This window comes from Peromyscus californicus, unplaced genomic scaffold (genome assembly GCF_007827085.1).
Source record: "Peromyscus californicus insignis strain IS unplaced genomic scaffold, ASM782708v3 Scaffold_15__1_contigs__length_86483966, whole genome shotgun sequence".
Lineage (NCBI taxonomy): Eukaryota > Metazoa > Chordata > Mammalia > Rodentia > Cricetidae > Peromyscus > Peromyscus californicus.
Genome location: NW_026294447.1, coordinates 8,431,855 through 8,453,239, shown reverse-complemented (window position 1 = coordinate 8,453,239; position 21,385 = coordinate 8,431,855). Strand labels below are relative to the sequence as shown.

General features: G+C 38.7%; 1 protein-coding gene across 7 annotated transcripts in view; it reads right to left on the bottom strand.

Annotated features, from left to right (window-relative positions):
* Positions 1–4,713: 4,713 nt before the first annotated feature.
* Positions 4,714–21,385, bottom strand: part of Dgkb (diacylglycerol kinase beta) — a 713,645-nt gene continuing 696,973 nt past the window's right edge. For all 7 annotated transcript variants that reach the window (XM_052738362.1, XM_052738366.1, XM_052738363.1 and 4 more), the window contains one exon: positions 4,714–8,311. In XM_052738362.1, the coding sequence (XP_052594322.1) occupies positions 8,204–8,311 (108 nt within the window). In that variant the 3' untranslated portion in view covers positions 4,714–8,203. The remainder of the gene's footprint in view (positions 8,312–21,385) is intronic.

The following is a 21,385-nucleotide window of genomic DNA, read 5'->3' as shown; positions in this document are numbered from 1 at the left end:
CTTGGGTTTCTACATTGCTATATGAAACACGTGTGTACATTGGTGTAATTTTTTTTTTTTTTTTGTTAAACCTTGGGTAAGAATAACCATCCCCAAATATTAGTTAAATATCAGGTTCAAAGAGATATTCATTCATCTTAACCTGTTTGACTTACAAAGTGGGTACCAATGAAATTTATAGGGTAGTCAAACTGGGGGTAGAACAGGTCAATGATGGTAGTTCAGGTAAATATTTTAAGGAGATTTTCTGCTTATTGTGCCTGTGTGGAATTCAGTTTAAGATGTAGAAATAGGTAAAAGATATATGGGTTAGACAAGGAATATAAATTAGAGAACTCTAGGTGGTGCTTAGGTATGTTAAAATCATATCTGTGGGTACTACTTATCAGGAAAATGTAACTAAGGAATGAGAAAAAAAGAAGGCATGATGCTAAGAATATAACTTGACTGGTGAATGTAGAAAGAGGAGCTAATGTCCCAGGCCTGAAACTTGAAGTGGTCAATAGTTTATAAAAAATATAACGGGGAATCCTAAGGTGACTTAGTAGGTAGAGGTGCTTGCCTTGAATAAAGGCAATGGAGCACACAGGACTTGATTTCTTGATTTATGTCTCTATGTGCTCATATTCTCTTACTCTGAATTTTCTTAATTATATTTATTTATTTTTTATTTATATTATATTTATTTTGTAAAATTCTAGATCTTCACAAATATCCTTTGTGGATTTACATTCTCTTGAGGGCAAAGCCATCATTTCTCTTAGACATAAATCATACTTTATTTATAGAATTCAACCATGTAATGTAGTTATTAATACATTTAGCTCTTCTAGTAGATGTAAGTATTTAGGGAAAAGAATGGGTCCTTGAGAAACATTTTATGATAGTTGCAGACCCTTTGAAAAATACTTTTTTCAACCAATGCACAGTGGTAACTAATGGCCTGTTATTGAATAAATTTAGAAATTAATTTCATCTTGAAATTCAATTTTATTTATTTAGCCATACTTTTTTATTATTAAGAGATTTTCTATTCATTTTACATACCAACCACAGATTCCCCTTCTCTTCCCTCCTCCTATCCCCAGCCTTCCCTCCCCAACCGCCCCCCCCCCCCCATTCCCAAATCCTCCAAGGCAAGATCTCCCTGCTCTAAGGCTGCACAAGGTGTCCGACCATAAGCACTGGGCTCCAAAAAGCCCGCCCATGCACCAGGGATGGATCCCGATCCCACTGCCTGGGGGCCCCCTAAACAGTTCAAGCTAAACAACTGTCTCACATATCCAGAGGGCTTAGTCCAGTACCATAGGGGCTCCACAGCTATTGGTCCACAGTTCATGAGTTTCCACTAGTTTGGCTGGCCATCTCTGTATCTTTTCCCATTGTGATCTCAATGTCCCTTGCTCAAAGAATCCCTCCTCTCTTTCATTGATTGGTCTCCTGGAGCTTGGCCTGGTACCCGGCCATGGATCTCTGCATCTGCTTCCATCAGTCACTGGATGAAGGCTCTATGATGACAGTTAGGTTATTCACCCATCTGACAACCGGATTAGGCCAATTCAGGCACCTTCTTAGCTATTGCCAGTAGTCTAAGGTGGGGTCATCCTTGCGGATTCCTGGGAACTTCCCTAGCACTCTGTTTCTCCCTGTTCCCATTTATGTCTTCATTTATCATGGTATCTCTTTCTTTGCTCTCCCATTCTGTCCCTGTTCCAACTTAAACCTCCCATTCCCCTATGTTCTCATCCCCCATCCCTTGCCCTCCATTACCCTCCACCCCTAGTTTGCTCATGTATATCTCATCTATTTTTCCTTCATTGGGCAATCCATGCATTCTTCCTAGGGTCCTCCCTGCTAGCTAGCCTCCCTGGAGCTGTGGGTTGCAGTCTGGTTATCCTTTGCTTAACATCTAGTATCCACTTATGAGTGAGTGCATATCATGTTTATCCTTCTGAGTCTGGGTTGCCTCACTCAGAATGATATTTTCTAGTTACATCCATTTGCCTGCAAATTTCATGATACCATTGTTTCTTACTGCTGAATAGTACTCCATTGTGTATATGTGCCACATTTTCTTTATCCATTCTTCAGTTGAGGGGCATCTAGATTGTTTCCAGGTTCTGGCTATTATGAATAATGCTGCTATGAACATAGTTGAGCATGTGTCCTTGGTGGGAATCAATCTACCTCAAGACCCAGCTATACAACTCTTGGGCATATACCCAAGGAATGCTCAATCATACCACAAGGATACATGCTCAGTTTTATTCTTTGCACTTTCTCCTTCAGCTTGTGGCTTTTCTGGGGTCTGTAAAAATACTATACAATCACAGATACAGCGTAGGGCAAAAAGCATCACAAAGTGTGGTAGTTTGAATGTAATTAGCTCCCATAATCTCATAGGGAGTGGCACTATTAGGAAGTGTAGCTTTGTTGAAGTGAGTATGGCCTGGTTGGAGGAAGTGGGTCACTGTGGGGGAAGCCTTAGAGGTTGCCTATGCTCAGGAGACTGCCTTGGGTCTCAGTTGACTTCCTGTTGACCAAAAGATGTAGCACTCTCAGTTCCAACACCATATCTGCCTCTATACCACCGTGCTCCCCATCATGATGACAATGAACTGAACCTCTGAAACTGTAAATGAGCCACCTCAATTAAATGTTTCCTTTATAAGAGTTGTCATGGTCATGGTGTCTCTTCACAGCAATAAAAACCTTAACTAAGACAAAAGTTGGTAAAAAGGGACTGGGGTACTGCTGTGGAAGGCATGACTATGTTTTCTTTTGGAGTAAGATGGACTTTGGGACTGTGGATTAGAAAAGCAGTTGAACATTTTAAGTGCTGCTTAATGGGACATAATAATAGGAGCATGGAAGACAGTGGGTGCTGAGTGTGAATTGATGAACTGTGAGGTGATCACTCAAGATGTTTCAGAGGAGAAGAATTTTAGTATGTTGCCTAGAGATTGTTCTTGTGATATTTTGGTGAAGAAAGTAGCTGCTCTTTGCCCTTGTCCAAAGAGTCTGCTGAGGCTAAAGTGAAGAGTTTTTGATTAATTCCATTGACAGAGGAAATCTCAAAACAGCCTAGTATAGACTCTATCATGTGGTACTAGTGTTCATGCTTGTAAAGACTTATAATGAAAAGCAAGCTAAGCAGCGAAAATTATAAAATGTAAATTTTGAGGGGAAAAAAGAGCACCAAGAAGTGGAATGCAGGTAAGTCCTGTGTTCAAGGAGAAAAATGGATTAAGAAATGGAATATAGGGAGTGGTGACCTCAGGGCAAAATCCCACCCAGCTAAGTTTCCAACCTATGAAAAGGAACTAAAGAAAAACTTAGAGCTGGGAGAGGTGGGACACAATTTTAATCCCAGCCCTGGGAAGGCAGATGTTGGTGGATATTTGAGTTTGAGGCCAGCCTGGTCTAGAGTTCCAGTTTTAAGACAACCAAGCTTAGATAGTGAAGGACAGAAAGCCATTGAAGTTCTAATTGAATGAGGGGGCCATGTTCTAGCCCCAATAAGAAGCAAAACTTGGCAGAAAGTAGCAAATCTTGGCAGCTTCAGTCATGGGGTTCTGGATTTAGAGATAAGAATGGAAGAAACAGGTTATGGAATTTGCCTCTGCACCTCAAGAAAGCTACTAAGACCAGGCATGTGTCAGGGATGTCCCTGAATCAAGGCCTACTAGAGAGGCCCTTGTGTGAAGTTGTGAAGTTGAAGCCTGGATTGCCTTGGAGAATCCAAGCAAGATGTTAGAGGTGCTAGAGTGCTGGAATACCTGCTGAGGAGAGCTGCTATCAGGGAGTGAACTCAGCCCAAGAGAAAGAAGTGTGCTACAGACAACAGCGCTGAACAGAGTTGGAGATCTGAAGAGCACTTCGATGCAGAGTTTGGAGTTTGCCCAGCTGGCTTTTGGTTTTGTTTTGGTCCAGCATATCCTCACTATTCTCCCTTCCCTGCACTTTGGAATGGTAATGTATAGCCTGTGCCATTATATATTGGAAGTATGTGATCTGCTTTTTGATTTTAGTTTTTACAGATTATTACAGTTAAGTGATTGCATGAATCTCAGAAGAGGCTTTGAATTTGGACTTTAAAACGTTGTTGAGACTGTGATAGACTATGGGGACTTTTGAATTTAGACTAAATTAATTTTATATTAAAATATTGTTGAAAGCCTATGGGGCCAGGGAGTGTAATGTGATAGTTTAAATCTAATATTTCCCCATAATCCATAGTGAGTGTCACTATTAGGAGATATGGCTTTTTTGAAGTGGGTATGACCTTGTTGGAGGAAGTGTGTCATTGTGGGGGGTGGGCTTTGAGGTTTCCTATGCTCAGGATACCGCCCAATGTCTCAGTTAACTCCTGTTGCCTTCAGGATGTAGCACTTTTAGCTCCAGCAGCACGTCTGCCTGTATTCGGCCATGCTCCTTATCATGATGATAATGAACTGAACCTCTGAAACTGTAAGTGAGCCACCCTCAATTATATGTTTCCTTTATTAGAGTTGCCATGGTCATGGCATCTCCTCACAGCAATAAAAACCCTAACTAAAACATAAAGTAGTTTGATCCCTAAATATGAATTTCTTACTCCTGATAAGGACAGGGTGGCTGGTCCAGGTCCTCTAATGGAAAGCTTCTGAGGATGTTCTCATGGATATTGAAAATGAAGGGAGGATTTGGTGCAGAATGAATGATACACAAGTGAATGGTTAACACTTTTATTTCAAAAACCAGGATTTATACATAACACTTTCTGAGAAAATAATTAAGATACTTTAATTAAACAAACCTATGTTTTAGACACAATAAGAATATATAGAAAGATTCAAATGAGAATTTCCTCAAACCTTTAAACACAATGCAATTCAATTGGCTGGTTTAAGGGTGTGATTTCTGTCTTTCACAGAATGAAAGGCTTTTATGAGATTTATTTATTTGTTTTTATTAAATTCCACAGCCTCAATATACTTTAAAGGGCTTTACAATTTAATGTGAAATATAAGTTATGCATTGAGTAATTCTTCGAGGGTTATCTGTACCATAAACAGTATACTTTTCTTTTCAAAACAAACAGAAAACCAGCTAACACTAACAGAAAAAGGAAAAGGACCATTGAAAGGTCCGATCTTGCTTGAGTAGCATAGACAGTCTCAGACTCAAACAGATTCTGCCCTGAAAACTGTACTTGCCTCCAGCCCCTAAAAGCAGACAACTGGACAATCTGGGGAATGCGTGCATGACTCCTTGTTACTCACTTTTTTACGTTTTTCCTTCAGGAGATTGTCTGGACTGAACACCTGATCAGTTACATCTAGAATGAATACAGGCACATGACCCATTCAAAGTAAAAAGATTTTCCCTTCTATTACAAAATCCTGATCATCACTTTCCACATCAATTACAGATAATATGCACATGATCAGAAGTGAGAAAATACACACATGACCTTTGAAATTCTAGTTCCACAGAGATATCATCCTTCCTGTTTCCCGAAAGTGTGCGTTTTAGGTTAATTCTGGCATCTGTCTTCTCTCATTAACAATTTAAGTATATGGCAGTGTGTAGCAGGGTATGAAACTCCATCCTCGAAATCCTGACCCTTGTAAGTTAGGGCAGTATTCATTTTCACACCCCTTCACTTAAAACTCTATCACTAGTATGCCTACTCTAGCTAAAAGAGGTTGACTCAACACCTCCAACACCCACACGCCTGGAAGAAAAGTTTCCATTTTGTAAAGCTAACATTCATTATTCAGTATTTTAATATGCCATAGAACTCTCCATTTAGAATTTTCCTTAAAATATATATTCTTCACATGAAGCTGTCATAAAAAAGAAGAGAATATCTTCTCTTATTTCAAAATCATCAAAGTAGATTTTTAAAAAACTACTTTCCAAACCCCAGGAGTAGTGTACTCAAAGGGCAAGCACATCATTTATCTTAAAAAAAATGAGTTTAGAAAAGTCAAATTTGATTTCTTTTTGAAGATTTATTAGTGTTACCCATGAATCCAATGGACTGAAATGTAGTGCCTCTTAGCACAGGCTGTGATCCTGCAGCAGAGCCCACTATTTCTGTTTCTGAAATCATACAGGCCAGCTCTTTCATTTTCTACAATCATTTCCCAGTGCAAAAATGCTGCACATAACTGAGAAACTGCTCCTGCCCAGGTGTCCTCCTGAACATAAAATAATTTGTGGATTCAGAGTAATATTTTGACACAAGGTCTGCCTGCTCCATTTATAGAAAAACTCATCAATTTGTGTAAAAATATTTATCACCTGTAATCATAGATGGACAACAGCAGTGGGTGTGGTATGTGACATTATGTTGGTGATGCTTTTCTGGTTGTGTGGAGTGTTATTTTGGTCTAGATTACTGTTCTACTGAATAACTATTTTATTATTACTATGCGAGGACAACTGATTGCTGTACTTGATTTGTAATTTTAATCATAATTTTCCTGGGAAAGCTAAATTATGTCTGAATTCTATTCAAAAGCTTTTATTTTTAAAGCAATTAAAGTTATTGTTGATTGGTATTTAGCATCCCGTGTTCCTGGAATACTAAAGGAATACACTTTATACATAATCTTCCATTTCAACATTGCTTGAGAGCAGCTATTTGATACAACAGCATTCACTTGAGTTTTCAAACCAAAGAACTAAAATTACAGCAATTTCACTTGAAATCAATAAATCCATGCACAGGGTTGTCTTCAACAGAATCACTAACTGCTATTTGTTATTCAAAGATGAATGAATCAATAGAAAAATAGAACTGATAAATCATTAGCACTTTAATGCAGAACAGAGAGGAAAGCTGATAAATCATGCATTTCAAGCACACGTTTTCCTGCTAGCGTGTTTGAAAACATAAAACTTGCAGTGATGAGATGCAGGTCAGTACAACTGAACTACACTGAGACTGCTCAGAAGTATTTCATTTCATATGATAGCCTCAAAGAAACATGATGAAAAATAATAGTTCCACAATTTCTTTAAACAACCAAAGACCCAAACCATGCCACGGACACCTTAAACAGTGATCTAGGCCATTCTATATTCCCAAACATCTGAAATGTCGTAGAGATGGGGCTGGAATGAATGGGCAGTAAGGGGCTAATTACATGCATGATTTGCTTTGATGAGCTCAATATTATTGCAGGTACCAATTTACCCTAGAAGGGAACCAATTCAGTCATTCGCCTTCTTGAAGTATTCTTAAAATAGCCATTAAGAATTAGTCATATATGGTAGAGGGACCCAAGGGCCACAAAATTGGCTGTTGAGCTTTGATCGTGTTGTATGATTTATTGTTTTTGAATGGTGAGCATTTTAATACAACAAGCGGGTAACTCACTCTGTTCCAACATTTTGCTTTTCACAAACTCGTAAGAACTATAATTTTCTGATTCTTTGGTGGGAAACAGATTCATTAGGCACATAGTTTAAAACATCTATTTGGCTACTAGTGTGATTATACATCTGTGTCTACATTCTCATGCAGAAAGGACTAAGGCTCTTTATATTATCACAATTACTGCCAGTAACATATTTTCACTCATTTTTTTTAATTGAAAACAAAGCTAAACAAAAAACATTTTCTATTTTTTAGCACAAGAGAAATCTTATGCCTGATATTTTAATGTTCATTCAGAAGAGTAAAGATGTTGAAAAAAGACTATTTAGATATAGCATGGTATCAGAGGCAACTACTTAATAAAATCTTTGATTTCAGCTCTTCCTTGAGTCACAGGTCTAATACCATGGAAACACTGATTCTAGCAGGGCAAAGGATGGCAGTTTGCACTCTGGATCATTGCAGCCTTACTTATTAGTGCTTGCCAACAACAGCAATTACATCAAGAATCATTTCCCATCAGAGTTCCTTGCTCTTTCACAGGTTTTTCCTCACAGTTTGTAAATGGAAATGGGGTAAGACGTGTGTGGGAGACGGAAAAACCTAGGGGAATGCATGCAACTGAAATCTGCAGGGTCACATCATATAAACGTCTGCTTTTTTCATGCACAGATGCCTATAAAAACAGAGACGATAAATGTCCTAAGAGCCAAATTTTACATCCACTCAATAACAAAAACTGTTAATTCCATGATTCTGTCAGAGCAGGAGACTTGAAATCGTTCAAAGTGTTCCATGGCGCATCCTATTGAAATTTCTCCTGACAGAGGGTCACTCCTTGCTTCGGTTTCTTGTTCTTTTGATGAGTGAACAGAATAACCCAGTTTTGGGGGGAGGGCCCATCAGCATTGGGGCTTGGTTCTTGTGTGTAATTTTTATCTAGGAAAGAGAAAAACAGAGGAAGAGTGATATGAGGACACAATACCAAGTTCTGAGAAACTCTTCAGCTGTATTTCATGAGTAACGAAAATAACACAAGGTTAAAATTCAACTTCAGAGTTTCATGATTTCAGAAATATTTTAAGGAAGACAAGGATATACATTTCAGTGGTACCCAAATGTTAACCCAAAGTAGAAATTAGTTGAAGTCACGATTTCAATATGGTCTTATATCTAGCTAACCTCACTTGTCCTACTTCAGTCTCCCAGAACTTTTACTTCAGAGTGCATGATTATCCAGTGTCATTTCTTGAACATTAGTCTTGTATTATTGAAACAGGAAAAAAGTCGCCATTACTGTATTCAGAGTCCCGACCATGGCCCAGTGTTAGGAGCTACTTAGCATTCGACAAACCTTATTTATCTTTTTAATCAGATTGTTTCTCTCTTTGGACATGAGCTGCAAGGCTTCATTTCCAAACAATCATTAGAAATGAAAGTCAAAAGTTAACATGCATCAAAGGTCAGAAATGATCTTTCTAATTTGTTAATTAATTGGTGATACAATAGAATCAGACACCAAGAAGCCTCAGACACTCAGAGGCAGTGTTCTCAAGCTACTCATGTTGATTTCTGTGATATGAAACCACGAATCACCTTAAATGAGACAACCTTAAAGTAGATTATGTCTGCAATTTTCTCTAATTCAACTCTAAATTAGAGAAGACATTTTATGAATATATGCTATGCTCAAAGCTAATTGAAAGCAATTATCAAAGTGGCATTTTGTCTGTGACTTTAAGATACATTGTAAGATAATAAATGATTCTCATTATGTAATAAAAAGGTCACATCTTGCCTTTGGGCTACTGACGCTACGAGTTTTTCAAAAGCAATCTGAGACATTTTCTTTAGCGAACTGCGACTAATACAAGAGCCATCACTTATTAAATATCAGTTGTCACCTGGGCAGCATCCGCACCAGAGATGAGTATTCCTCTCGAAAAGAATCACCACCTCATTAAAAGCTGAAAAAGTGTATCTCCGAAAGTGCATACCTGACATTCTTCACTTGTCTTTCACTAATAGCAATGAAGCAAAGAAAATAGATGTTTGTTGCGTGAATTACATCATTAAATCAGATTGAGACTTTTGGGAAATGAAAATTCACATTTTAGAGAGATATTTAAAAAACCAAATAAGCAAAAAAAAAAAAAAAACTTTAAATATGTTGGACAGACTATGCTGGAAAAAAATACATTTTTTTTTATTATAAAAATAAATTGCCTTTGTAAAGGCCAATAAGCTCAGCATGGCCAAAACTCTGTCGATGCTAACTCTGTTTTTATTTTCGTCATCTATGAAATGAGAAATGGATAGCCATCAGTTAATATGTCAGCATACCCACTACATATGTAGATTAAAAATCATCTCTACCAAACTTCCCTAATTCATTTTTCAATCACACTGAATTTTTTTTTATTAAGAGATTTTTCTGTTTGTTTTACATATCAACCATGAATTCCCCTGTTCTCCCTCCTCCTACTCCTCAGCCTTCCCCCGCAACCCATCCCCCATTCCCACCTCCTCCAAGGCAAGGTGTCCCCTGGGGAGTCAGCAGAACCTGGTATATTCAGCTGAGGCAGGTCCAAGCCTCTCCTCCCTGCACCAAGGCTGAGCAAAGTGTCTCAGCATAGGTACTAGGTTTCAAAAAGCCAGCTCATTCACTAAGGACAGGTCCTGGTCTCACTGCCTGGGGGCCCCCTAAACAGTTGAAGCTAAACAACTCACCTATCTAGAGGGCCTAGTCTAGTACCATGAGGACTCCTCAGCTATTGGTTCACAGTTCATGTGTTTCTACTAGTTTGGCTAGTTGTCTCTGTTTGTGGTCTTTAATCATCTATCTGTCTGTCTAGCACTCTCTCTTTCTCTCTCTTTCTCTCTCTCTCTCTCTCTCTCTCTCTCTCTCTGTCTCTCTCTCTTTCTGTCTTTCATCTATCTGTTTTATATTTTGGCTGCAATATCCCCTCCTTCCTCTCTTCCCTGTCCCTCTCCCCTCCTGCTCCTCTCTGTTCCCACCCCCACAATCCACTCCTCCTTCATTTCTGTTTAGGAAAGGGCAGGTCTCCCATCAATATCAACAAAAATTGGCATATCAAAGTTGCAGTAAGACTAAGCACTCCCCATGTATTAAGGCTGGGGGAAAGATGACCCACGTTGAGGACTAGGGTCCCAAAAGCCAGTAAAAGATTTGAAGACAGCCCCTGTTCCCACTGTTAGGAGACTCACAAGAGGACCAAGCTACACAACTGTCACATATATGCAGAGGGCCAGGGTAAGTCCCATGAAGACTCTCTAGTTGTTGGTTCAGTCTATATGAGTCCAGGTTAGTGGATTCTGTGAGTTTTCTTGTGGTGTCCTTGACCCCTCTGGCTCCTACAATTCTTTCTGCCCCTCTTGCAGGATTCTCAAAGCTCTGCCCAGGCTTTGACTGTGGGTCTGCATCTGTTTCAATCAGTAACTGGATGAAGCCTCTCTGATGACAACTGGGCTGGGCACCAATCTGAGCGTAGCAGAATAGCGTTGGACATCATTAACATTGACAATTTTCTTCTTTCAATTATGTTTGGTTCTATCCTACGTCTCTGGGTCATCCAGCCTTTGGGTCCTGGTGCTCTAAGCAGTGTCAGGGGTGGGCTTACTCTCCTGGCATGGGTTTTAGGCCAGACAGGTCATTGGTTGGCCACTCCCTCAATCTCTAGGCTACTCTTACACCAGCACGTCCCATAGGCAGGACAGACTGTAGACTGAAGGTTATGTGGCTGGGTTAGTTTCCTACTCCCTCCACTTAAAGTCTTGTCTTGTCACAGGAGATGTGTCCACTGTTGCTAGGATTCTTAGCTGGGGCCATCCTTGTAGATTCGTGGGAGATTCTCTTGCACCAGGTTTTTACCGGACCTTGAAATGTGCCCCCCTTCCAGTAGTCCCTTTCAGTACTCTCCCCCTCTCTGCCCCCCTCCACACATACCTAATCGCTCATGTTCCCATCCCCATCAGCCCTCAGCCCATTCACTAAATCTCTTTTCTTTTCCCTTCCCAGGGAGATCCCTGTGTTCCCTATTGAGCCCTCTTTGTTACCTAGCCTCTCTGAGTCTGTGGATTGTAGCATGGTTATCCTTTACTTTACAGCTAATACCCACTTATGAGTGAGTACATACCGTGTTTGTCTTTCTGGGTCTGGGTTACCTCACTCAGGATGATTTTTTTTCTATTTCTATCCATTTGCCTGCAAATTTCATGATGTCATTATTTTTAACAGCTTATCACACTGAATCTTAAGCAATTGATTTTATTCTTGTTTATTGGTTTATTCTTTGAAAGTTTCATTCATTTATCACTTATCTTTCTCCTGACCAACTACCTTTTCCTTTCAGCAAGTCCTTTTCCCGCTTCCCTGTCTTCTTGTTGAGTGACCCGGTGGTTTAACACGGCCACTTATGGAGATGTGGGTGTTAAGTTATCCTCTGGAGCGGCAAACAACTCACCAATAGCTCCACCTGTAAAGACTTCCTCTCCTCTAGGGGCCCTGGACCACCATTGGCTCTCTGGTGGGTAAAAGACTCCTTGTCCATCCTTACTGTTTACTGGCTCAGTCTCAAAGCAACTGAGCTTTAACTTTGGATCCCTTTGATGGAATCTCATACAGCACCATTCATCATTTACTCACTTTGTAGAAATTTTCTTAATTTTACCTTACTTCAGACATTGTGACAAGAAATTAGAGTAAATAAAATATGTAATCATTGTTGCCATGAAGTTATAGTGCCCTAAGAAAGAAAAATGAAGAAGCATGTACAGTAATATCATAAGTGCTGAAACAGGAAGTTAACCAGAAAAGGACTATTTTTCTGTTCTGAAGTTGAATCATTTTATGCAAAATATTGTTTTTCAATGAGCACCTAAGGGAGTAGTTATCGTATATTACTTACATGATGACTCTACCTTCAAACCAAAATAAACAAAATAAAAACATAAATTTTGTATTTGTAGTTCCTGGTCTGCATCTATTATCAGTTCTAATAGGATTGGGTCATTTTGGAAAATGAGATAATTACCAGCAATATTGCTAAGGTTTTCAAAGAAATAGTTCTAGCCACATAAAATCAGCATCAATTTAGGATGAAGTACAGCCAGAAGTTCACATGGTGAATATCTATGAGACTTCTATACTGGACATCATTTAAAAAGAATAAGTCTTTTGTTTTTATTCTATCAAAAAGCAGCGTAACATCTCACTCAGTCCTTTTGACATAATAGGGCCATACGCTCAGCTTGCATTTTCAGGTCGGAAGACATGTATTAGCCAGTTTTGTTTTTGCAGTTATCTGCAACCTGTTCTCTTGGTTGTTTGACCTTGCCTATGGTCAAGGTACACTACTATATTTTTAAAATATAAATTATTTCTATAAAAACAAAATGAGAAACAATTGGTTTTATTTTCCTTTTTGCCAGAAGATATAACAAGGAAGAAATTTGCACTCATAAACTCTTTAACATATATCCAGGCTGTTAGTATACAGCATCTCATTGGATAATTATATGTCTTCGTACTTAGCTGAAGTAAAAACAATTCCATTAAGGATGTAGATGCATGAAGACCAAAGAACATTACTATAATATGTGCAAGATGATAAATATTGTCCTCAATGGCCAGGCATTCTACTCTTCTAGAAAATTACAGTGGGATAAGAAAGGCAATTCTTCTGAGTGGGGCATAGTACATGCCTATAATTGTTACACCTGGGAGGCTGAGGCTGGAGGAACATGGCTAGATCCAGTCTCAAATGGAAAACCAAAAACCAAACCAAACTAACCAACAAAGAAACACACACACACACACACACACACACACACACACACACACACACACACACACACACACACACACACACAGGCATTCCCACTGATTGGAGTTTGATGGTGGTGGTAGTGTGAGCCTGTAATGCCAGCCCTCAGGAGACTGAGGCAGGAGGAGAACCGGCTAGAACCAGTCTCAAATAGAAAATTCCACTGGAAACTTGGAGGTAGGGTGAAATAGAGTGGAGAAGGAGAGGAAGAGAGGGAGAGGGAGAAAGAGTTCAAATGCAGTTACTCTGTAACTGGGAACAGCATCCCTACTAGCTAGCACATACTGTCAAATGAAAGCCACAGTATCAGGAATGGGTTACTTCTTTTGTTATTGGCCAGGAGGTCCCAGAGACCCCCAAATATTATAAGCTATTGCCATTCCTTTGGACTAGCTTCCAGAACTTGATAGCAAGTCCTCACATATATGAGTCCGAAATTAAGAATGATAGCACATACATACACAGTTTGTACATGGCAAGTAAAAAATTTAAAGAACATTAGCAAGAATATATGAAGATTTACTTAGATTTATTGTAGCAAGATTTCTGCTAAGTACTTTGCACATGCTGTTGGATGCTGCTTGGTTCATCCAACTCTGAGCTGACCTCAACTGAAAGTCATTCAAATGAAAATAAACAGTGTTATGGAAAAGTATAGAATTGAAGTATTATTTCATGAAAGTGATAAAGGAAGGGGCTGATACCTTCCTGTGTTCAGAAGGTAAACGGCATTAGCACTTTCTTCAGAGATTTACTGCCACACACGTACAGCAGGAGAGAAGAGATATGAGTCTTCTTTTTTTTTTTTTTTTTTTGTTTTTACTTCCTAAACATCATGTGGCTCAGGTCATTGGTAAATATTTATGTGGTTTCCTGTCACCTAACATCATATATTTCTACTGAGTTTTCCTATGAAAAGTAGAGTTTACCTTGCTTTTCTAGTCTGAACAAACGCTATACAATACCCTTTCCCCTGAGGCATATCTATTTTTGTAAATTCTTCAAGCATTCTGATAAGACTGGAACAGAGGTGGGCTTCATTTCTTTAAGGAACTCTCAGATTGCTATAGGTTCGGTCTTGAGCATCTCCAAAGGCATTAAAGGTTTACTCCGTAGCTTGTGGTGCTATTGGGAGGAAGTGGAACTTTAGGAGATGGGGTCTTATGGGAGGAAGTTAGGTCATTGGGAGTGTGCTCTTAAAGTGATATTGAAACATGTAGTCCCTTCTCTCTCTTGTGTTTAATGGCTGCTTTCTCTGCCAGGTGTTAGCTCCATGGTATTCACTACCACCATAGACCCAACAACCGGACCATGGAACTGTGGATTACAGCTTCTGAGGTTGTAAACGTTTCCTCCCTATGCATTATTTCTCTTGAGTATTTTTATCAAGCTGAAAGAAATCTGGTTAGCATACCTACTTTGAAAAGACTAATTCCATGATTTTACATTTTCCTTTATCTGATTTTATTCATCCATCAATCCTAAGCTGTGTGTGTCAACATTTTTGTTTTATGTAAAAGGCTAAATAAATGTGGTTTCGGCAATCTGAATAACGCGTTCATTTGTAAGTGCAAGAGCAGAGTTTGAGAACTGACCCTCCCTGATCCCACCTTGCTAACCACCCCCTCTGTACCTTGCTATCATCTCTCTTCCTGGAAAGCCCCTCCTTTCTGATGATGATAGGCAAAGTGCAACAGAGGAGTGCTGTGTGTGTGTTGTGCATGGAGCTGCAGAGACACTGTCAAGAGGCAATTTGTCATGGTGGAATCTGCACTTTGTTCTCATCAGCATAGTTAGGGATTGGGTGCCAGACATGAGGTAGGGCAATCAGAAGGCAGGGCAAGGCTGTGATCCATTCAAGAAATGAAACAGACTTTAGTTATGGGAGTGCCAAACTGAATTTAGCAGGGGCTGGGTTAAGAGACGCCAAGCAGGCACAGCCTATGGAACATGTGATTTGGTTGTGCTGGGCACTGGAAAAGGAGAATGTTTTTAAGTCTTTTATGCCTCTAAATCTGAATTGCCATGTGCAAAGTTATAGAAAGGAAAGCACTTTTGGCAGGGGTGACGACTGGGAAGTTGGTGATGTCAGTGTTCAGTATGACACTCTGAAGGAGAGGTCCAATGTCTTTGGATTTGTGGGTGTGGAGTTCAGAAGGAATATGTAAATTTAACGTACCCACAATAACTCAAGAATAGGTTACTGACACCGTAGCAAGTGTGAAATGTAGGTTCATGATTTTTTTAAACAGGAGGATATTGACACTGACAGTTGAAGCAAGAGAATGACATCCTGTGAAAGACATGACTACAGGTTGCCAGAGAAGTGAGTGATCACTGAAAGGCAGTGATACCATATTCTGCTCTGTCTTCAATGTGGGCTAGTCCTTATCTATTACATAGTATGTAACTTCCAAAGCACATGTGCTCGAAGGACATGCATGCTGAAATTTGTCACAATGGTCTGCATAGAATGTATGCAAGCTATTAAAATGTGTAACCTCATTCTAAATATTTAAACTGTTTGAGAGCTGAATGTGGCAAGGTGTTTAAGCAGATGTTCACACAGTTGTGAAGCTGGTAAACGTCCACATTTCTGTAGAGGGATGGATAGTAAATGCTTGTGGCTTTGTGAGCTATGTGGTCTTCATCTGTTCCACTCCACACTGCTGCTTCGGTTCAGTGTTGTTGGACTATGTGAAAATCAAGGAGTAGCACTGTTCCAATAAAACTTTATTTATGGAAACTGAAATTGGGATTTCATAAAATTTTCACATTATGAAAGATTACTCTTCTTTTGATTTCTTCTCCTTACCATTTATGTGAGAACCATTATTATAAGCAGCCATATAAAACATGGGCACAATTTGGTGACCTTTAGTGGAATTAAGTTCTATATTGAAAAAATCCAATGCTAAATTGGAGTTACAAAGTGAAACCTTTTTTTAAATTTAAAATTATGTTATAAAAATGATCAATAGCAGCATGATGAAAATAATTTTAGTGGTATATCTTTGCTGTATGAAGTGCCATCATTCAGAACTTCTTTAGTGAAAAATTCTCAATTGGAATGTATGCTAACAGTTCTGAGTTTCATAATATACACATCGATTATATTTGGCTTCAGTAATAACATCTTTAATTGATTCTTATGGCTTTTTACTAGGTTAAGCTTAATAATACCATGGTTCTTAAGGTGTACCTCAGGAGGAAGCATCTTCCTTTATAAATATTCTCGCCAAGCCTAGCCAAAATTTTCTTTCCTTGCTTCGTCTCTTTAAGAATTCATTATCACTGGGTTTATTCAGCTGCCTTAGAAATGAATGGAGCATCCAGAGCAAAGGAAATACCATAAAATGTGTTGGGAGAGCTTAATTTAGCAATTATCTGAAACATTAGAAGTTTACCTAGTCTGATTTCAGAATAAGATTGTATCCTTCCAACAATGGCAACCCTTCTGAATTCAAGCATGCAACAAAGCCACGTGACAGTGGTGGGTATAAAAGTGCATGTAAAATGTGTGAGTCCCTAACTGTCAGAGAGGGGGGGGGGGAGGGAGAGAGGGAGGGAGGGAGGGAGGGAGGGGGGGGGGAGGGAGAGAGAGAAAGGAAGGGAGGGAGGGAGATAGAGAGAAAGAGCAAGAGAGAGAGGGAGGGAAAGGGAGGGGGAGAGAGAGCAAGAGGGAGAGGGAGGGAAAGGGAGGGGGAGAGAGAGAGAGCAAGAGAGGGGGGAGGGGAAAGGAGAGAGAGGGAGAGAGAGATAGAAATAGAGAGAGAGAGAGAGAGAGCGCAAGAGAGAGAGGGAGGGAGAGAGAGAGAGCAAGAGAGAGAGGGAGGGAGGGAAAGGGAGAGAGAGAGAGAGAGACAGAGAGACAGAGAGAGAGAGCGAGAGAGCGATGAAACAACAATTTTCTGAAATACCTTCCCAACTTCCTTACAATTCCATTTTCTGGAATGATGATAATTTCCAAATTTAATGTTAAGTCTTTAATAGCATCAAATTCAAAGAAGTCACTATGAAGATTAAAAAAAAATCTTTCAAAAATGAAGTTGAGGGTCTTCCTGGCTAATGCAATTCATAGGAATTTTAAATACATAGGATAAAAGAAACTTTTTTTCCCTGACGTCAATGAGCCACTTGGCCACGCTGAAGGAGAAATAGTTACATTACCTGGATTTGAAATCTCTTTTAAGATAAAAACTTTGTTCATCATTCAAAAAATATTTTATGGCCTTAATTGGTTTCCAGGAAGGTCAAAGACATTCTTTAAGCATTTTTATTATTCCTGTGTCTCTAGTGAGAGTTATATCGACAATTTTATTCCAAGAATCATCAAATCTTTAGTCTTATGAGAAAACACTACCAACAACATGAATTATACTTCATCTCGAATTTCCTATATGGTCCTTTTTTCATCTAATAAAGCCAAACAAACAACAACATGGACTTAAAGACCTAAAGCAAAGGTTTGAGTTTGCCCCTGGTGCCCTTGCACCCAGCCAGCTTTTGGATTCTGGTCAAGGATGTCCTGTTTGTGCTACTGAGTTGTTATCTGTCCCAGGAGGATAACCAACAAATGTCACTTGATGCTATGGATGTTATATGTATGATTAATGGTAGCTATTATTTTTCAGTAGCCATTTATTAATATATTTAATGTAATCATGTGTTTTCCAGTAAAAAACACATTTTCAACATTTCTATCTGAGATAAAAATGTCCAAATTTCTTGGATGTCACCGAGATGCTGCATAGTATGGATACCTGCTTTCACTCTGATAGCTGGTGGTGTCTCTAACACATGCAAGTTTCCCCTTTTACCCAAAGAAATACTAGAAAAATACCAGTATGGGGAATTTGCTAATTATTAAAAGCATTTTTTTTAAACCAACAGTGTCCACTTCCTAAACTCAGCCATGCCCTAGTTTATCATGGCAATGATCAGAAAAACCTAGCCTTTAGTGTTAAGGTTCCTCAAGGTAATACAATTTTGACATCACAGTTATTACAGAATGTCCACTGAATGATGCCATGATAGTTGACATTCTCAACAATTTATCTAGTGCTTTGATGAGTGAAGATACTCTAGTTAACCTAATCTGAAGTAAAAAGAAAAGTACTGATAGTTTTCCAGATTCCCCCATTTCAAGGAATTGTTCCATCATTTTCAGTTGCTCAAGAAGACTCAGAAACTTAGCTCATCCTTAAATGACCCTTTTCTCACTTCTCTAAACAATTTCCTACTGAATGAGGTTGATTTTCTGTGTTTAGGCTTTACTGTTGCAGAAGCCCTGCAACACTGGTTACTCCCAGTGCATAGTCTCAACACGATCATTTCAGCCTGCATCCCTCTTGCTCAGACCTCTCCTCAGTTCAACATGACTCTTGACCCAAAGCTGAAGAGTCTTTCTGTGAACTTCAAGGCCATGTTGCATCACAGGAATCACTCCTACTGAAGTACCTGCTTTGCTTATAGCTCCTTTCTTTCAGCTCAACTTCTGTCTTGTTTTCTCTCAGATCCTTACATGCTATACACGTTCCCACATTGCTACTTTTTCCCTATTGGACATGTTTTCTTCCCTTTTGGATTGGTTATTTACTATTCATCTTTTGATTTTCAATTTGCTTTGAAATTCTGTGAAAACTTTCCTGGACACACTCTCTCTCTTTCTCTCAGTTCTTTCACAACTTCATACAGAAATTGTGGAAGAACTACATACTCATCCAAGAGTATACAGCCCCAGTCTCTTTGTTATGCTGCCTCAGAATTATAGCCCAATAGTGTATATTTCAGCCCATTGCACCCTAGGTACCTTCCTTCACAGACCTTAGTTCATTACAAAATACCAAATTTATTTAAGAAGAATATATCTACACTCAGTTCACAAATCATGTCATGAATTTTTGCCTTTCCATTATAAAACTATAAGAAAAATGTTAGTACCTTCATAAAACATCATTAATAAAGTGTTATCAATATTATTAATATGAGATTCATTAATAAACATTTGACAAAGGAACATTTAAGTGAATTACTGATCTTTTGACTTGATTGGGATAAGATAGTTGTATTTTCTTACTAATTTTTATTTAGTGAGTTGACGGCTTCTGTTGCTGTGATGAAACACCATGACCAAAATCAACTTAAGGAGGAAAGAGTTTATCTTACTTTACAGTTTGTAGTCTATTATCCAGAGAAGTAAGGGCAGGAACCCACGGAAGTGACCTGGAGGCAGGAACTGAAGTGGAGGCTGCGGAGGAGTGCTGCTTACTGGCTTGTTCCTCCTGGCCTGCTCTGTTTGCTTCCTTATACCATCGAGGACCACCTGTCCAGGGGTGGTGCCACCCACAGAGGGCTGATCCCTCTCACATAAATCATTAGTCGTACTAATACCCCACAGGTTTTCAAACACACAAATCTTATGGAGTCATCTTCTTTAAGATTCCCTCTTTCAGATACTGTCTACGTTTGTGTCAATTTGACAAGACCAAACAGCACACTCTTGTTTGATGATATTCAGTCTCTTCACTCCACAGAATTACTTCGAGGATGATGCAGTTAATATCTGAAGACTGAACTTTTTGTCACCCCAAATAAAGCCTGTGGAACTGTGTTCAGAATTCTCAAGTAAATAGAGACAATAAATTATTAAGTTCTATGCAGGTTATTTTCATTAAGAGTCATTAAATTTGTATTGGTTAAGATTCTTGTGAAATACTGGTTCTTATTTTGGAATCAATACAGTTGCTTGCCTCTTTCTGAAAAGCTTATAGTATATTAGCTTAGTTGCTAATCTTATCATCTGCAGGAAATCAAAGCTAACAGAGCAGCAGTGAAATGGACACAAGGCAAATGTGAGACAAGAGCCGGGCTCAGGTCTGGAGATCCACCTGGAGATGATCTTTAATTACTGAAAGAACTCAATCCTGTGAGTTAGTCTACTGATGGACATCAGCTAGGATACACCTCTGAGCTGACCCACTGTAGAGAAAGATGCTAGAATTCGGCCTACATGTGTATTTTGGTGCTATTGAAAGCTAATACTTCATCCATCTCTCCTTGCTCTCTGTTCCCTGTCTGCTGTGTCCAGAATTCTGTTAGTTGCAATTAGTTCTCTCTCTTTTAACAATTGCAGTCTTGCATCACAACATTCTAAATGCATAAGGTACTGTGCATTGGTACACTGCTCATTATGTATCATGTTTTTACATATTGTGTCCAGTTGGTTTTAGAATTCTTACTGAAAGGTTTAAATATGAGAGATTATTATTTTTAGCTAAATAGAATTAATTTTCAAAATGAAACCAACAATTCTTTGAAAATAAGGAATGAAAGACCATTTTAGTTTTATTAATAATATTTAAATTGAACATATTAAGGTGAAGAGCTATAAGACAGGTAAGTCTAATTATAAACATAGCATTTGGGATAACTTTAAAAAATATAATAGGGCAATAAAAATTATTTAAAATATTTTGCTTGAATTGCAATCAAATTTAATCAGTGTGGCATTAATTAAGCTCTAATAATGTACTTCAGTATCTTTCCTAAGTAGTGTGATCCATTTCCCCTTCATCCAGTTTGAATTGTGCACATTATGGTGTCATCATCATTTTAAAACATACTGAGAAAATGACAGAGCTGCAAAATTAAAATAAATGATTAATGATATTTTTTTCATGTTTTATACTAATAGGTATTACTGGGCTTTTAAATTAATAGAGCTGTCAAGCAATGAACCGAAATGGAAATTATATATTCCAGAAACACCTAGAGATGACACTGTGGAATATTTTAAGTTTTAATTAGGAGGGGCAGTTGTTTCGTCCCCTGTAACCACTGAAAATTAATTGGAAATTAGTCACAACCAACGTGTTTTTTCCCCTTTAACAACCTGAGGTGAGGAGACTGCAGCTTTGTGTCTTGCCAGTCTTGTTTGGGGGCCAGACCACGCAGGCAGTAAATTGCATTGTCAATTACAAAAAACAACTGTTGTGAAATTAGGAAAAATTAGGTACAGGGAAACAGAACTAATTAATGCACAAGTAACAGGGGAACACGTAAAATAATGCCCGCCTAAACACTAACTTGTCAGTCTTTAAAAAAAAATTAAAGTTTAGAAATGTAAGTGTATGCAAAATATTTACCAATTAAGACTTAGTTAAAG